This window comes from Oryx dammah, unplaced genomic scaffold, assembly GCF_014754425.2.
Source record: "Oryx dammah isolate SB20612 unplaced genomic scaffold, SCBI_Odam_1.1 HiC_scaffold_29, whole genome shotgun sequence".
Taxonomy (NCBI): Eukaryota; Metazoa; Chordata; class Mammalia; order Artiodactyla; family Bovidae; genus Oryx; species Oryx dammah.
In genome coordinates, this window is record NW_024070213.1 from 74,217,963 (window position 1) to 74,233,410 (window position 15,448).

Genomic DNA, 15,448 nt, shown 5'->3' on the forward strand with positions numbered 1-15,448 from the left:
CTTCTAGAATCATAGTGAGACTTGAGTAGAACTTTTGACAGCTGGAATTGCCCAAAATGATTTCATTTTTCTTGAAACCATAATTGGTATGATAGATATATGTTGTATCTATGATATTTATATGATATCCATCATACCAGTTACATTTCACGAAACAGCACCTTTTCTTCATGAAACTGTAATTAATATGAGATATATACGTGTATGTTTATGTCTTTGGGGCTTCCCTTGTGGCTCAGCTGATAAAGAATCCCTCTGAAATGCAGGAAACCTCGGTTCGAACCCTGGGTTGGGAAGATCCCCTGGAGAAGGGAAAGGCTACACATGACAGTATTCTGGTCTGGAGAATTCCATGCACCGTATAGTCCATGGGGTCGCAAAGAGTTGGACACAGTTGAGCAGCTTTCACGTTCACTTATAGCTTTGTGTGTATATACATACATAGATATGTAAAGACTGGATTCACGTCAAGTGAACATGAGCTCAAATTATGGCACTTATCCAGCTTACTTAACTACCTGTTGACCTGGTGTAATTTTCTTATTGTCAGAGGTTTTTTCTCATCTGTAAAAAAGGTAGACAGTAATATCTACCTTATAGAATTATTTTGAGAGTTGAAGTGCACAGTACCTCATGCCTCACAAATGATACTTAATATTGCATTTCTAGGAAGAAATGTTAAGATAGTGGACATATTTCTCTCCAATACTTTGGCCACTCTATGCGAAGAGCTGACTCATTTGAAAAGACCTTGATGCTGGGAAAGATTGCGGGCAGGAGGAGAAGGGGACGACAGAGGATGAGATGGTTGGATGGCATCACCGACACAATGAACATGGGTTTGGGTGGACTCCGGGAGTTGGTGAAGGACAGGGAGGCCTGGCGTGCTGCGGTTCATGGGGTTGCAAAGAGTTGGACACGACTGAGCGGCTGAACTGAACTGAACTGATTGACTATATTAGAAGAACTTTTTTTAGAAATTTCTCGTAATGATGTTTTACTGGAATTTTTCATCTACTTCTGATTATTTCCTTCTGCACTTGCATTGTATGTATTTTAACAAAAGAAATCTTGTGCTTTTAAAAAGCAGTTTAAAAATTAATCTTCTAGGCCCACCATTATTTCTCAGAGGTAGAGTAAGAGGCAAGGAAATGGTGCATTGGCATGCATAGGAAATGTAAAGTGCTCTTATACTTTACTCTTAATATATATAATGTTTCTTTTTGCTTAGTATTTACACTGAGGTGAAAACATTTTTGAATTTCACTCTGCTATAAAGTCTTAACCCTGGCTATACATTAGAATCATCTGGAGCACTTAAAAAAAAAAAAACAAAAACAAAAAACTGATGACCAGGTTCCAAAGATAGGGGCAAGGGTATATCAATATTTTTTAAAAAACAGCAATAACAGAAAACCCCCCAAAACCCTAGGTGATTCTCATGTGCATTCTGTGATTAAAAACAGTGTAAATCCTTCAGCCTGTTTCTCTCCTGTATAAATAGGCCTGTTGTCTCTTCTTGTCTGTGTTAGTGCCCTAGACAGTCATGTACCAGTGCCTTTTAGAGCATCTGTGGCTATTCCCTTGTATTTCATGCAAAAAGTAGTGGACCAGTAGCTGCTGCTTTGTGTTTTACAAAAAATAACTTTGATGAGTTGGCAGAATATCTATTAGTTAATGTTCACTGACTATGTTATCTTTAAATGGAGAGCTGTGATTATTCTTTCTGCTTTCTACTTAAGCTTTGTTTTAATATTCTTATGAAACCTGGAAAAAATTAGTTTTGAGCTTTCAAATACATGCTTTAATATATAACTGGCTTTCTAGATTTATGTTAAGAACAGCATCTTAATGAGGTAATTTGATGAGCTTAATTGTTATGAATTTGGTAATTAAGTCTAAATAGTTGATATGAATTAGTTTTTAATATCACCCTATCAGAATGAACAGCTTATATAAATTATGAGAAAAATATGTATGTATTACCTATAAAAATTGTTAGTGTTAAAGTTGCAGTTTTCAGATTTCTGGTCCCATGTGCTATATTCAGTTGCTGGTATAAAATAAAATTATTTGTTGAATGTACAGCCATTTTGCAAGGGAGAATATTAAGAAAGGAGCTTTTATATATTCTAAAGAATTTGACTTACAGATTATAACTTACACAAATTTCCTTGTTGAATCAATAGAACTAGTAAGTCCCTTGTAGTAAACTGTGAAACTAGGTTGGTTTTTTTTTTTGTTTTTTTTTTCCAATTTTTTGGCTGTACCATGTGGCATGTGGGATTTTAGTTCCCCCACCAGGGATTGAGCCTGTGCCCCCCTGCATTAGAAGTGTGGAATCTTAACTCCTGGACCACCATAGAGGTCCTGAGACTAATATTACTTGGTCTTATTTTAGAGGGACTGCTTTGGTGGTAGCTGCTTCCTCCTTGGAAACGTTTGTGGATTTGTAACTAACTGCAATGAATGGTACAAAAACATTTCATTAATTCTAATAACTTTCTTTAGCTATAAACTTGCAGAAAATTGTTGTTGTTCAGTTGCTGAGTTGTTTCCAACTCTGCGACCCCATGGACTGCAGCAGGCCTGGCTTCCCTGTCCTTCACTATTTCTCGGAGTTTGCTCAAACTCATGTCTGTTGAATCAGTGATACCATCCAACCACCTTATCTTCTGTCGTCCCCTTCTTCTGCCTTCAGTCTTTCCCAGCATTGGTGTCTTTTCCAATGCTTCAGTTCTTCACAGAAAATTAGTAAGTACTAATAGTTTGGCCATTTACACATTCAGGTTGTTAAATGCATCTGGTAGTCTGATCTAGTAGTGTAGTGAAGTGAAGTCGCTCAGTCGTGTCTGACTCTTTGCGACCCCATGGACTGTAGCCTACCAGGCTCCTCCCTCCATGGGATTCTCCAGGCAAGAGTACTGGAGTGGGTTGCCTAAACAGCTATTTACTGAAATGAGGTTTTTGTATTATAAACTTAATTTCAAACTTTTTGATCTTACTCATGAGCTAGACTTTGTAGATGAGTGAGTGAGTGAGTGAAGTCGCTCAGTTGTGTCCAACTCTTTGCCACCCCTTGGACTGTAGCCCACCAGGCCCCTCCGTCCATGGGATTCTCCAGGCAAGAGTACTGGAGTGGGTTGCCATTTCCTTCTCCAGGGGATCTTCCCAACCCAGGGATTAAACCCAGGTCTCCTCCATTGGAGGCATACGCTTTAACCTCTGAGCCACTAGGGAAACCATATTACTACCTTAATATGAAGTAATTGAATCACACAGAGGTTAAGCAACTTATCTAAACATATATGTAAGTTTCAGGCAGAGGAAGACCCCCTGATTGCTTTAATTTTGGGCCCCAATTTCATTTAAGACTAAAACAAATGAGCATTTAATTTGAAAGCCTGTGGTTCAGAAATTATTGTACTATTGTCATTTACATTCAGTAGGACTGTATTGTATTTCATTTTATTTGGAACTTTTAAGACTTGGTAGTAGATACTTTCTGGCTTGAGATGCTGGGCCTTTAGACTGTTGATTTTTTAACTTTTCCATCCCTGGCTTGCGAAGATCCCCTGGAGGAGGGTATGGCAACCCACTTCAGTACTCTTGCCTGGAGAGAATCACCAGGGACAGAGGACCCTGGCAGGCTACAGTCCACGGGGTTGCAAGAGTCGGGCATGACTAAGTGACTAAGCACACACAGCACATGTGTCCGGTGCCTAAAACCTCCTTGAAATATTTGTGACATAACTATACAGGTACTATAGAAGTAGTGTGTCAGGAATGGTACCAATGGAGAAAATAGAAGACACGCAAAATTAAGTTATAAAGCATTAAATTACGACAACCAGGAGTAAGCAGATTATTGTGTCCGACTCTTTGCAACCCCATGGACTGTAGCCCACCAGGCTCCTCTGTCCATAGGATTCTCCAGGCAAGAATACTGGAGTGGGTTGCCATTTCCTTCTCCAGGGGATCTTCCCAACCCAGGGATCGTACCCAGCTCTCCCGCATTGGAGGCAGACGCTTTAACCTCTGAGCCAACCAGGGAAGCTCTAAAAGAATGGTTATTATTTATAAATAATGATTTATTTTGTTTTTCTTTGTTGGTGAATTTGGTGACTTTTCACTTTGCATGTTAATCATAGACCCATGAAACCTGTATTATTGAAACATTCAGAAAAACTATTTTTAGTTAACGTGACATTTTCCCAAACTAAGTTTGGTACGAAACAGAAATTCCTGAGTTTATTTTTATTTTGTCTGCCCACATTTCTTGTATATAACATAAGTCATCAATTCAAAATTTTGAAAACATTTGTCTATATGATCGAACCAAAAATTAGGTCAGAAAATAGTTTATAAAATCTTTGTAAGTACAGCCTACCTACTAACAAGAAAACGTTTCTTTGAAACAGTTCTGGAATTTGAGAAACCTAAGATTTAAAAAATAACAGCTGTGTGTATTTGCTTCAGCTTTTGTTGAGCTTCAGTGAAATTGGTTACATCTGGTAATGTGTTCTAATTAATACCTTATCTGGAATATAAATATTCTCTATAACAGAAAATAAAACCTGCCTGGGGTCGCACAGAGTTGGACACGACTTGAAGCGACTTAGCAGCAGCAGCAGCAGCAGCAGCAGCAAGTTCTAGTCAAGGCTATGGTTTTTCCAGCAGTCATGTATGGATGTGAGAGTTGGACTGTGAAGAAAGTTGAGTGCTGAAGAATTGATGCTTTTGAACTGTGCTGTTTTAGAAGACTCTTGAGAGTCTGTTGGACTGCAAGGAGATCAGCCCTGGTATTTCTTTGGAAGGAATGATGCTAAAGCTGAAACTCCAATACTTTGGCCACCTCATGTGAAGAGTTGACTCATTGGAAAAGACTGATGCTGGGAGGGATTGGGGGCAGGAGGAAGAAGGGACGACCGAGGATGAGATGGCTGGATGGCATCACTGACTCGATGGACGTGAATCTGAGTGAACTCCGGGAGTTGGTGATGGACAGGGAGGCCTGGCATGCTGCGATTCATGGGGTCGAAAGAGTCGGACACGACTGAGCAACTGAACTGAACTGAACTGAACAAGTTCAACTCTTTTAACCTGAGCAAATTCACATTGTAGCTTAGTTGAGTGTGGTAATAACTACCAAGTTAAAATCTTTTAGATATCATTCCCAACCTCCAAAATGTTTGGGCAGTGTTATAATGTACTACTGAGAAATAAAGTGAGAGGAAAAAAATATGGGAAAAAATCAACTGTAATTGTCCACTTTCCTAAATGGATTGCTTTGACACAGAACATTGGAGCTGCACACATTTAAAAAAATTCATGTAAATTGATCACTTTATTTTACAGACTAGGAAACTGAAGACAGAGAGGAGATTGGTCAGGCTAATACTAACTAGAATTCAGATTGTCTGGTTCTTGTTCTATTCAAGGTATAATATTTTTGTATGATAATGATATATAGAACTTTATGGAGAATAAAGTTAATGATTATTTCTCCTCTCTAATAAAGTAAATTTTCTAGAAATTTTACCACTGATTAACCGATTTCTTGTTTTGAGAAATCATTTTTTGAAATAAAAATCAGGTTTCAGTTTGCTTAATTTTTGTTAGCCTCATATTAGGGAAAGGCGTAGGATGAATAAGCCTGCTTTCTTTTTTTTCTTATGTAAGATTTGGTTTGTAGTTTCCCTTTTACTGGTTTCTTGTCAAATTTAAGCAGATAGCATGACTAAATCTATTTTAAGGGTTTTTAATGGAGTTAAGGCATAAAATGTTTATCATTTCTACTGGTATATTCAGTAACTTTATTCTAAAAGTATCTTGAATATGATAGAAGTTACTGCATAGTAGACCCTAGTGATATATGTATTACATGCTTTGCATTTTTGAAATTTAATTCTGTTATCAGTCTGTTAAAATGATTGGAAATCCTTATTCAACTAGTTATTTGGAAATATTTAGTACAATATGGAGGCTTTAGAAAATCAGCTTTGTTTACATTGCTTACAAATCTTTTAAATATTACTTTATCAAGCTTGATATATGTAGCATTTTACAGACTTATTTTCAAGCAACATACAACATTCCAGTAAAATGATCCGTCTCTAATAATCTGAATGATTACCTTATTTAAAATGTTTCATGGTTGAGAACCAATTGGTAGCAGTATCTCTGACTCTGTACCAGTATCTCTGACTCTGTTCCAGTACTACATAGTTTGTTTTAACTGTTCCTCCTTGCTTACCTGTAACTTCCCTGAAGTGGAAAATCTGGCTCCCACCAGCCACCATCTATTTTACTGATTGCTTGTCTTCAGTAGACAGGTACAGTTAGTTGTTTCAGCATTACTACTAATCTGTAGCCTTGTAAGGAATCACTTTACCACCTAGAACACAGTGTTCATATACAGTTCTTTTTCTGCTACAGTTTCCAGTCAGAATACTGTCTACCAAAGTTATTAAGGTCAGCACCATTTCCCATACCCTCTTAGTGTGGATATGCCAAACATTTGTAATACAGTTACTCTTTGGCCAGTTTTGTGTTTCTAGACTCCTGGTTGATTTTTTAAATTTGCATACATTCAGCTTTACTCTTCATGTGGTTAAGTTCTATGGATTTCAGGACATGCAAGTTCCCTCTTTGTCTCCTCTGTACTCAGTCACTCATCCACCCTTCTCCAGTTCCCTGGCAACCTTTGATCTATTGTCTGTCTCTATAGCTTTGCCTTTCGAGAATGTCATATGAATGGAAACACTATATGCCCTTTTTGGTCTGAATTCTTTCTCTTAGGAAGTACTTTTAATATTCATCCATGTTGCATGAATTAATAGCTTTTTGAAAATTGTTAAATAGAATTCTGTTGTATAAATATACCGTTTTATTTATCCCTTCCCTTGTGGTTCAGATGGTAAAGAATCTGCCTGTAATGCAGGAGACCTGGGTTCTATCCCTGGGTTGGGGAGATCCCCTAGAGGCGGGCATGACAACCCACTCCAGTATTCTTGCCTGGAGCATCTCCATGGACAGAGGAGCCTGGTGGGCTGCAGTCCATGGGGTTGCAAAGAGTCGGACAAGACTGAGCAACTAAGCGCACACACTGGAGGACACCTTTCTTGGTATAAACATTCACACGTAGGTTGGTATGAGCATTAATTTTCAGCACACTTTGATAAATACCCAGGGGCACAATTGCTGGGCTATATATATGTTAAGTGTATGTTTAACTTTATAAAAAAAAACCAAAAAACAGAAACTGCCAAATGCTTCCATAGTGACTGTATTTGTTTTCATTTTTGAAAGGTATTTTAGATAGATGTATAGTTCTTGGTTGAATGTTTTATTTTCCTCTTTTCTTTCTGTAGTTTAAGAATGTTGAGAGGAATTCCCTAATGACCTAGAGGTTAGGGTTCTGGGCTTTTACTGCCATGGCGTGGGTTCAGTCCCTCCTGATCTGGGAACTGAGATCTTACAAGCCTCACCCCACCCCATCCAAAAAAAAGTTAATTTTTCTCCTCTTGTTTCCGATGACATGTTGCCCATCATTTATGTCTCTGTTTCTCTATGTATATTCTTTTTTTCTCCTTCTGACTGCTTTATGATTTCCTTATTATTGTTTTTCAGTAGTTTGACTCTCAAATGATAATATTGTTTTTTGGTTCTCCTTAGAACCAAAGTTGAAGTTACTGGATCTATGAGTTTATAGTTCTCATGAAATTAGGAAGAATTTGGCGTTTGTTTTTTTAAATTTGTTTTTAATGTCCTTCTTGCTCTTGTACTCTTTCTGGGATACTGTTACATTAATTTTAGACCCTGTGATGTTGCTCAGCAGTTCACTGCCACACTTGATATTAACTCACAGTTCATTGTCCCATGGTTCCTTCCGCCCCCCACTCCCCACCCCGGCCCAGCCTCTTTTCTCACTATGTTTAATTTTGATTTTTTTCTGTTGCTGTATCTTCAAGTTCATTAAGCCTTTCTTTTCAAGTTCATTAAGATGTTTTTTACTCCAGAAGAATTCCAATGCATGTTTAGTTATAGATATTAAATTTTTATCTCTGAAATGATCAGCTTGGGCCTTTAAAGAATCTTTGGACTTTCAAATAATTATAAATTCATAAGATGCTAAATTAGTACAGATGCCCATTACCTGTCTTCTTCCAGTGATATCATCATATATAACTATAGTACATTAATTATGAAAACCAGAAGTCAATATAGCTGACTAGATACGCAGATTAGCTCACTACACCATTTTCTTCATGTGTCCACCTTTTCATGTTTTCATTATTCTGTGGTATTTTTCACATGTGTAGACTCATGTTAACTGCCACCACCAAGAGCGTGATACAGTTTGATACTTTGCATTTCTGTTATTATGTTCATAGTTTTCTTTATTTGCTTGAATGTATAGAATACATCTCGAAGAAGGCAATGGCACCCCACTCCAGTACTCTTGCCTGGAAAATCCCATGGATGGAGGAGCCTGGTGGGCTGCAGTCCATGGGGTCGCTAAGAGTCAGACACGACTGAGCGACTTCACTTTCACCTTTCACTTTCATGCATTGGAGAAGGAAATGGCAACCCACTCCAGTGTTCTTGCCTGGGGAATCCCAGGAATGGAGGAGCCTGGTGGGCTGCCATCTGTGGGGTTGCACAGAGTCGGACACGACTGAAGCAACTTAGCAACAGCAGCAGCAGCATAGAATACGTGTATAATACCTTTTAACCTCCTTGTCCACTGATTCTATCATCTGTATCACTGTTGGTGTTTTTTTTTTTTCCATTTTTATATTTCACCTTGTGGATTGTATTTCCTGCTTCTTTGCATGACTAGTGTTTCTGACCGGATGCCAAACATTTAATTTTACATTATTTAATGCTGATGTTGTATTATTTTAAATATTTTTCAACTTTATTTTGGGGTATAATGTTATTTAGAATTGTTTTGATCTTTTTGTGGCTTGGTTTTAAGCTGTGTTAGTGCTGGTCAAGAACATTCTTTGGTTTAAAGCTCTTTTGGTTTCATTACTGAAATTTCATTATTTTTTGAACTCTATTCAGTACCCCCTGTGTTAAAAGGTCTATCTGGTTGATGGGAGGGGCTTCCCTGGTAGCACAGAAGGTAAAGAATCCGCCTGCAATGCGGGAGACCCGGGTTTGATTCCTGGGTGTGAGGATCCCCTGGAGAAGGGATAAGCTACCCACTCCACTCTTCTGGCCTGGAGTATTCCATGGACAAGAGAGGCTGGCCGGCTTCAGTCCATGGGGCTGCAAAAAGTCAGACATGACAGAGTGCCTTTAACTGGTTGATGGGAACATGCGTTTGAGGGGATTATTCTGACTACTCCTTTTCAGACTTTTTCTTCAGACTCAACAACTTTTTTCACATGCATGCACAGATTTAGCAAAGATGTTGAGGAGAATCTCTCTCTAGACCTTTGGAGCCCTTTGTCTGCAGCTTCCTTCTCTCCATTTGCCCTGGAAATTCTGTTTTGGTGGTTCCCCTAACTCAACTCTTTTTTTCCCTTAACTCGTAGAGACTCTTGGGGCTCAGATTGGGTTCCAGCCCCTAACCCCCTCCCTGTGTTTCAGCTTCATAACTCTATAGGCAGTAAAGCTTTACTTCACTTGGTTTTTTCTCTTGATCTCTGCCTGAGATGATGTTCAGTTTCTGAAAATCATTGTTTGATATATTTTTTCCTAGTGTTTTAGTTATTTAAGGTAGAAAGGTAAATACAGTTTGTTTTTCTGTCTTGGCATCACATTTTCTATAAAGAAAACTTCATTTTAGTTTTATAAATATTTGTCTTTTATGACTTTCTAAAATTTACTGGCGAAACAGTGCATAAACTTCAGTAAATTTAGGCACCTATGGTACATGTTCTTTCTCACGTTTACTTCCTTTCACATATTCTCTGTCTCACATATCTGTTCACGCTTTCTTTTATCTATTCACTGTCCTTCCATTCCTAATATGAGCATCAACACAGTCTATTACTGAGCATTTTTATTTAATATAAGATAGTGGTGACAAATGTTAGTTTAATATAAGATAATTTTGACAGATGTTATCTGTTTACCTAGAAGAAAATGGAGTATCTTCATTTCTTTTTTCCTTTGTTTACTAAAAAAAGATAATGATCCTTAGTTATTGTTCCATATAGAATATTGATTCCTATACTGGTTAGGACATACTCAGGCACACTTATTGTCTCATTGTGTTGCAGGAGGGGGGACCCCTTCCAGGCCCCAAGAGTGGGCTCTTGTCTAACCCTCAGAAGTGAATTGTCGGAGGAGACACATGTGCTGACGCAAGAGACTTTACTGGGAAGGGGTGTCCAGGTAAGAGTAGCATAGTTAGGGAACCCAGGAGGACTGCTCTGCCACGTGGCTTGCAGTCTTGGCTCTTATGGAAATGGGATTAGTTTCAGGGTTGTCTCTGGCCAATCATTCTGACTCAGGGTCCTTCCTGGTGGCACGTGTGTCACTCAGCCAGGGAGGAATCTGAGAGGTTGATGGGACATGTGGAATGGTGTCTTCTTTCTCCCATATTATTCCAATTGGTGGTAGCTTGTTAGTTCTGTGCTCCTTACCAAAACCTCCTGTTGTTAAGTGGTTACTCGCATGTCTGGCCAGGGTGAGTAGTTTTGGTAGTGGTTCCCCTAACAACTGCACTTCGTTTTATTGTGCTTAATTCTATTGTGTTTTAACAAATTGAAGGTTTGTGGTAATCCTGCATCAAACAAGTGTTCGTGGTGTTTTTACAACATGTGCTCACTTTATGTCTTTATCTAATTTTGGAATTCTCAGATTATTTCAGACTTTCTCATTCTTGTATTTGTTTTGGTGATCTGTGATCGGTGATCTTTGATGTTAGTATTTCAAAAAGATGGTGACTCACTGGAGGCTCCAGAGATGGTTAATATTTTTTACCAATAATTTTTTTTTAGGTTAAGGGATGTATCTTGTTGTTTTTTAAGACATAATGCTGTTGTACACTTAATAGGCTGCAGTATAGTATAAACAAATACTTAAGTGCATTGGGGAACTGAAAAATTTGCATGACTTGCTTCACTGTGATATTTGCTTTATTGCTGTGATCTGGAACCGAACCTGCAGTTCTTGGAGGTGTGCCTATAGTGGCTGTTTGAAACCCTAAGCCATGAAATACTTCACATTACCCACACTGGGGAAACAAAAGAAACAAGTTTTCCTTTTGTACTAATCCATAGTACTCCAAAGTTAGTATTTTTCTTTTATCTGGTGAATGTACAGATTAAATATTAACTTTTATTTTTAATTATAATATTATTTAATAGAAAAAGTCCTAATCATTTCTTTTATATGTATAACGTTATGCTGTTGAAAATGGGATAGCCTTGGCCTGACTTTAGATTTCTGACATATCTTTTATTAAACTAGTACAAATGCAAGGTAGTGCATCAACTTATTTTTAAACTTATTTAAGAAGGAAAACATGCTTATTTCCTAAGAAAAAAACTGAAATTTTACACTTAATGTTCACTGAATTCAAAGTTGTCATGAATATGTTAATGAGGCAAGTGCTGTTTCAGTCTATTAATATTATAAAATACATTGAAACAGGGTTAATGTTGTTTTGGGGATGTGTGATGCATAATAAATACTTTTCTTCTCATTTTGTGACTGTCATGAATGTTTAAATTGAAGTTGAATATATGTCACTTACACTGTTCTTGACCCTCCAATTCATTAGATCATTTTTCTTCATGAATAGTCCAGTTCCTTGCTAGGATTATATTTATAGTGATAAATATACTTATTCTTTAAAAGACTTTTCTCCTTTGTTACTTTTAAAAGAGATGTTTAATTCCAGTAGTACATATAAATTTGGTAATGCACAGTTACATTTTTGCCATAGAGCCAGGCATCTTTGAAGTATTTTAGCAAAACATTTACAATGTAAGATGGTCACAGTTAAGCACCCACTAACTTGTTACTGAGGAGAATTCTGGCAATGGCACTCCACTCCAGTACTCTTGCCTGGAAAATCCTATGGACGGAGGAGCCTGGTAGGCTGCAGTCCATGGGGTCGCTAAGAGTTGGACACGACTGAGCGACTTCACTTTCATGCACTGGAGAAGGAAATGGCAACCCACTCCAGTGTTCTTGCCTGGAGAATCCCAGGGACGGGGTTGCCTGGTGGGCTGCCGTTTATGGGGTCGCACAGAGTTGGACACGACTGAAGTGACTTAGCAGCAGCAACTTGTTACCAAACATAAAATGGGAGGTGGCGAAGAGGTTTTTACTACTTGAATTCTTTTTAAAACGTAAACCCAATGATACTAATTTTAATGTTTTCCTTGAAAAATATTCTGCTCTTCTTACTAGATTGCTTTTTAGGGGTAATCCATATGTGTGTGTATATGCATGTTTATTGGTTTTAATAAAATTGATTCACACTTCTTGTGGATTTAAGTTAGATGTTTTTATCATCCTCTTCCAAAGTGAATTTTGTCTGACATTAAGTAATTGCCTTAAATTTGATTATAATTTTTAGTGGTTAGCAACTGTTGTGACTTTTGTATGTATGCTACTTGGGAAAGTGAAAGAAGTCGCTCAGTTGTGTCCTACTCCTTGCAATCTCATGGACAGTAGCCTACGAGGCTCCTCCATCCATGGAATTTTCCAGGCAAAAGTACTGGAGTGGGTTGCCATTTCCTTCTCCAGGGGATCTTCCCAATCCAGGGCTCGAACCCAGGTGCCCCACATTGCAAGCACTAAACGTTTTACTAAAAGTTAGGTAAAAGTAAAACTTGTGTTTTGAAAACAGCTGTTTACAAATGCTTTGTAGATACCGCTTTTGAACTTTTGGTCTTTCATATTCAATTTACATTTTTGAGTTAGCATATCTGGCAATTAGTAGTTCTGCCTCAGTGATTTTTTTTTTTTCTTTTAATATGTCTGAGGTTTACAGTGCTTAGTCATTTTTGGACTTGTTTATCTCTAGCCAGGTTAAGAAATAAGCTCTGTTAATTTTTTGCCCTAATGTAAAAAAGCAAATTGTTAGAGCATGCATGAAATTGGAGGACTGAAGGACCAAGGCCTCCAGAAAGTTGACAGTTTGTTGCTATTCTTCATTGGGGTAAATTTTAATGGACTATTGCATCTGTTTACAATTCTAAGATTATATGATGTATTCACATCCTATGACATAGGAATAAACCTCATAAACTGAATAAATAGCAGCTATATAAATAAGCATTTGGAGGAGAGGAATTTGAAATTAAATGACTGGATCTGAATTAACTGAACATTTCTAAGATTAACAGGAGAATGTTTACTTAAAAGAAAAAATGTTAGTTCAGGGCTGCATTTATTTGTCCACTCCATTTTTATTCATTATAACTTTCTTCCTATGTGTGTGGTCTGGCGGACAGTTTTAATTGCAAAGGAAAAGGTTTTCATATTTAATAACTTCTGTCTCAAATAAGAGTATGTCTGCCAGTCCAGCCCTTCCTAGACGGTTAAGAGGAAGATCAATTAGAATATTTAAAGTACTTTTGATTTTGTTTTCTATGTATCGTATTGGATATTTTTGCTGCTGTTCATATGTTTACATGTTAGTAATTATGACGGCTTTTGGATAATTCCACTCTAGAGGGAGAACTGGTGGGCGGTCCTTCCTGTGACACGACCCTTGAGTGACAGTTCTATTTGATTGCCTCCAGTACTGTGAGGAAAGGACACGACTCTATGGTGAGGACTGATGGACATACATTATCTGAGAAAAGAAACTACCAGGTAAGATCAATTTTTTTTTTCTTATTTTCTGTTGGTTATATAGTTACATGAACTGCTTAATATGTTGTATTTAATTGGAATCAGCAGGTTGGATACACCTGAGTTTGAAAAATTGGAGTTATAATTTTAAGAATATGCATGTTGGTTTAGACAGTTGAAATAGTTGGGGACATTTTTCAGACTAAACCATGCTTATAATAAATGTATATTATTACAAATGATGTACATATATTTATATAATAAATATGTATATGTTCTTTTAGCGTCAGCATAAATTTCCTGGTGTGTATATATATGTCAGAACTTAGATTATCTAATACACAATTTATGACTTCATGGTTGGATTCAGAGTTAGTATTCCATAAAATGTTGATTGCCTTTACACATATTCTTCCTGTAAGACTAAGCCTGAAGTTTTGGACTATATTCAGGGTACTATAGCATCACAGAGATGTAGACACAGAGTATAAAAGAAATAGAGATCAGGGTACTCTGACACTCAAATTGTATTGAATTAGCTTATCTATTATCATTAGATTGTTTTCCTTAAAATACTGAATTCTTGCTCTCTATTTACATAGTTAATAATATCCATCCTCTACTAAATATGTAAGGATGCTGAAAGGATAGTTGAAATGTAATATTCCTGTTTCTTTCTGAGCTTTTAAAAGAAAGTGAATTTTAAAGACAGTACTATTAAATAGTGACTTTTTAAAAACCCATAACATTTGAATTTAATTTTCTCAAAGAAAATGTTTTATTAACTTGCTAATAATTTAATGTCAAATTAAGTAGTGATTCAGAATAAGCAATAGTTCATAACTCAAGTAGGAATAAGCTTTAGCCTTCTTTCACAAATACATATCCAATCTCCCTCTGCTCCTTACCACCAGGTGTTATTCTCTGCAGGCTGTGAAGGCAACTAGTGTGATAATAGCAGCTTTGTTAACTAGCCATTTATCTTTCTAATCATTAATTTTAGTCTGGTTAGTATTTTCTTCCCTCAGATTGGAAAAGTGAACAGTGGAGAAAATTCATGGTGAAATAACAAAGAACCTTTCTTTGAACACAAGACTTAGGTCCTATACATAATGAAAAATAGAGTCATATTTAACCTTTCTAGAATTTGCCCCAGTTTTAGTCTGAAGTTTCTTGCCAGATTTTTACAATTTAATAAGCCAGAGTAAGCGATGGCTAGGCAGAAGCAGTTCTCCCTGTAACCTTTTCTGCCCTGAATTGCTCTTATAGACTTGATCAGCATGGCCTTTGTTCATTAATTACACTAGCTGTGACTCCTCCTACCTCACAACCACTTCCAACTACCTTGACTCATAAAAGATTTCATTGGTTACACTACTTGGGTTGTTCTGTATTTTGATAGTTTATGCTGGTTTTTTTTTTTTTAAGAATATCATAATACTAGATTATGTAGCTTTTCAGTATTCATAATCCAGTTTGTAAAATGTAAGTATAGAAGTTTTGTATCATCACACAGTGTGATTAATTTACTTTATGAAATTATATTAATAGAGAATTCCAAATTTTACATGTAAGAATAAAATCAGATTATATTTTATACATGAAGAGATGTCCTAGTTTCTGTTTATTCTGCTCTAAAAAAAATTGTCCACACTGTTTCAGTCACATTATTATA

At 37.0% G+C, this 15,448-nt stretch overlaps 1 protein-coding gene across 9 annotated transcripts in view; it reads left to right on the forward strand.

Annotated features, from left to right (window-relative positions):
* CNOT2 (CCR4-NOT transcription complex subunit 2) overlaps nucleotides 1-15,448 on the forward strand; it is a 129,633-nt gene that overhangs the window by 30,694 nt on the left and 83,491 nt on the right. For 6 of the 9 annotated variants that reach the window (XM_040233453.1, XM_040233455.1, XM_040233454.1 and 3 more), the window contains exon 2: nucleotides 13,652-13,794. In XM_040233453.1, coding sequence (XP_040089387.1) covers nucleotides 13,747-13,794 — 48 coding nt within the window. In that variant the 5' untranslated portion in view covers nucleotides 13,652-13,746. The remainder of the gene's footprint in view (nucleotides 1-13,651; nucleotides 13,795-15,448) is intronic. The other 3 variants (XM_040233456.1, XM_040233461.1, XM_040233459.1) reach the window with 1 other exon arrangement.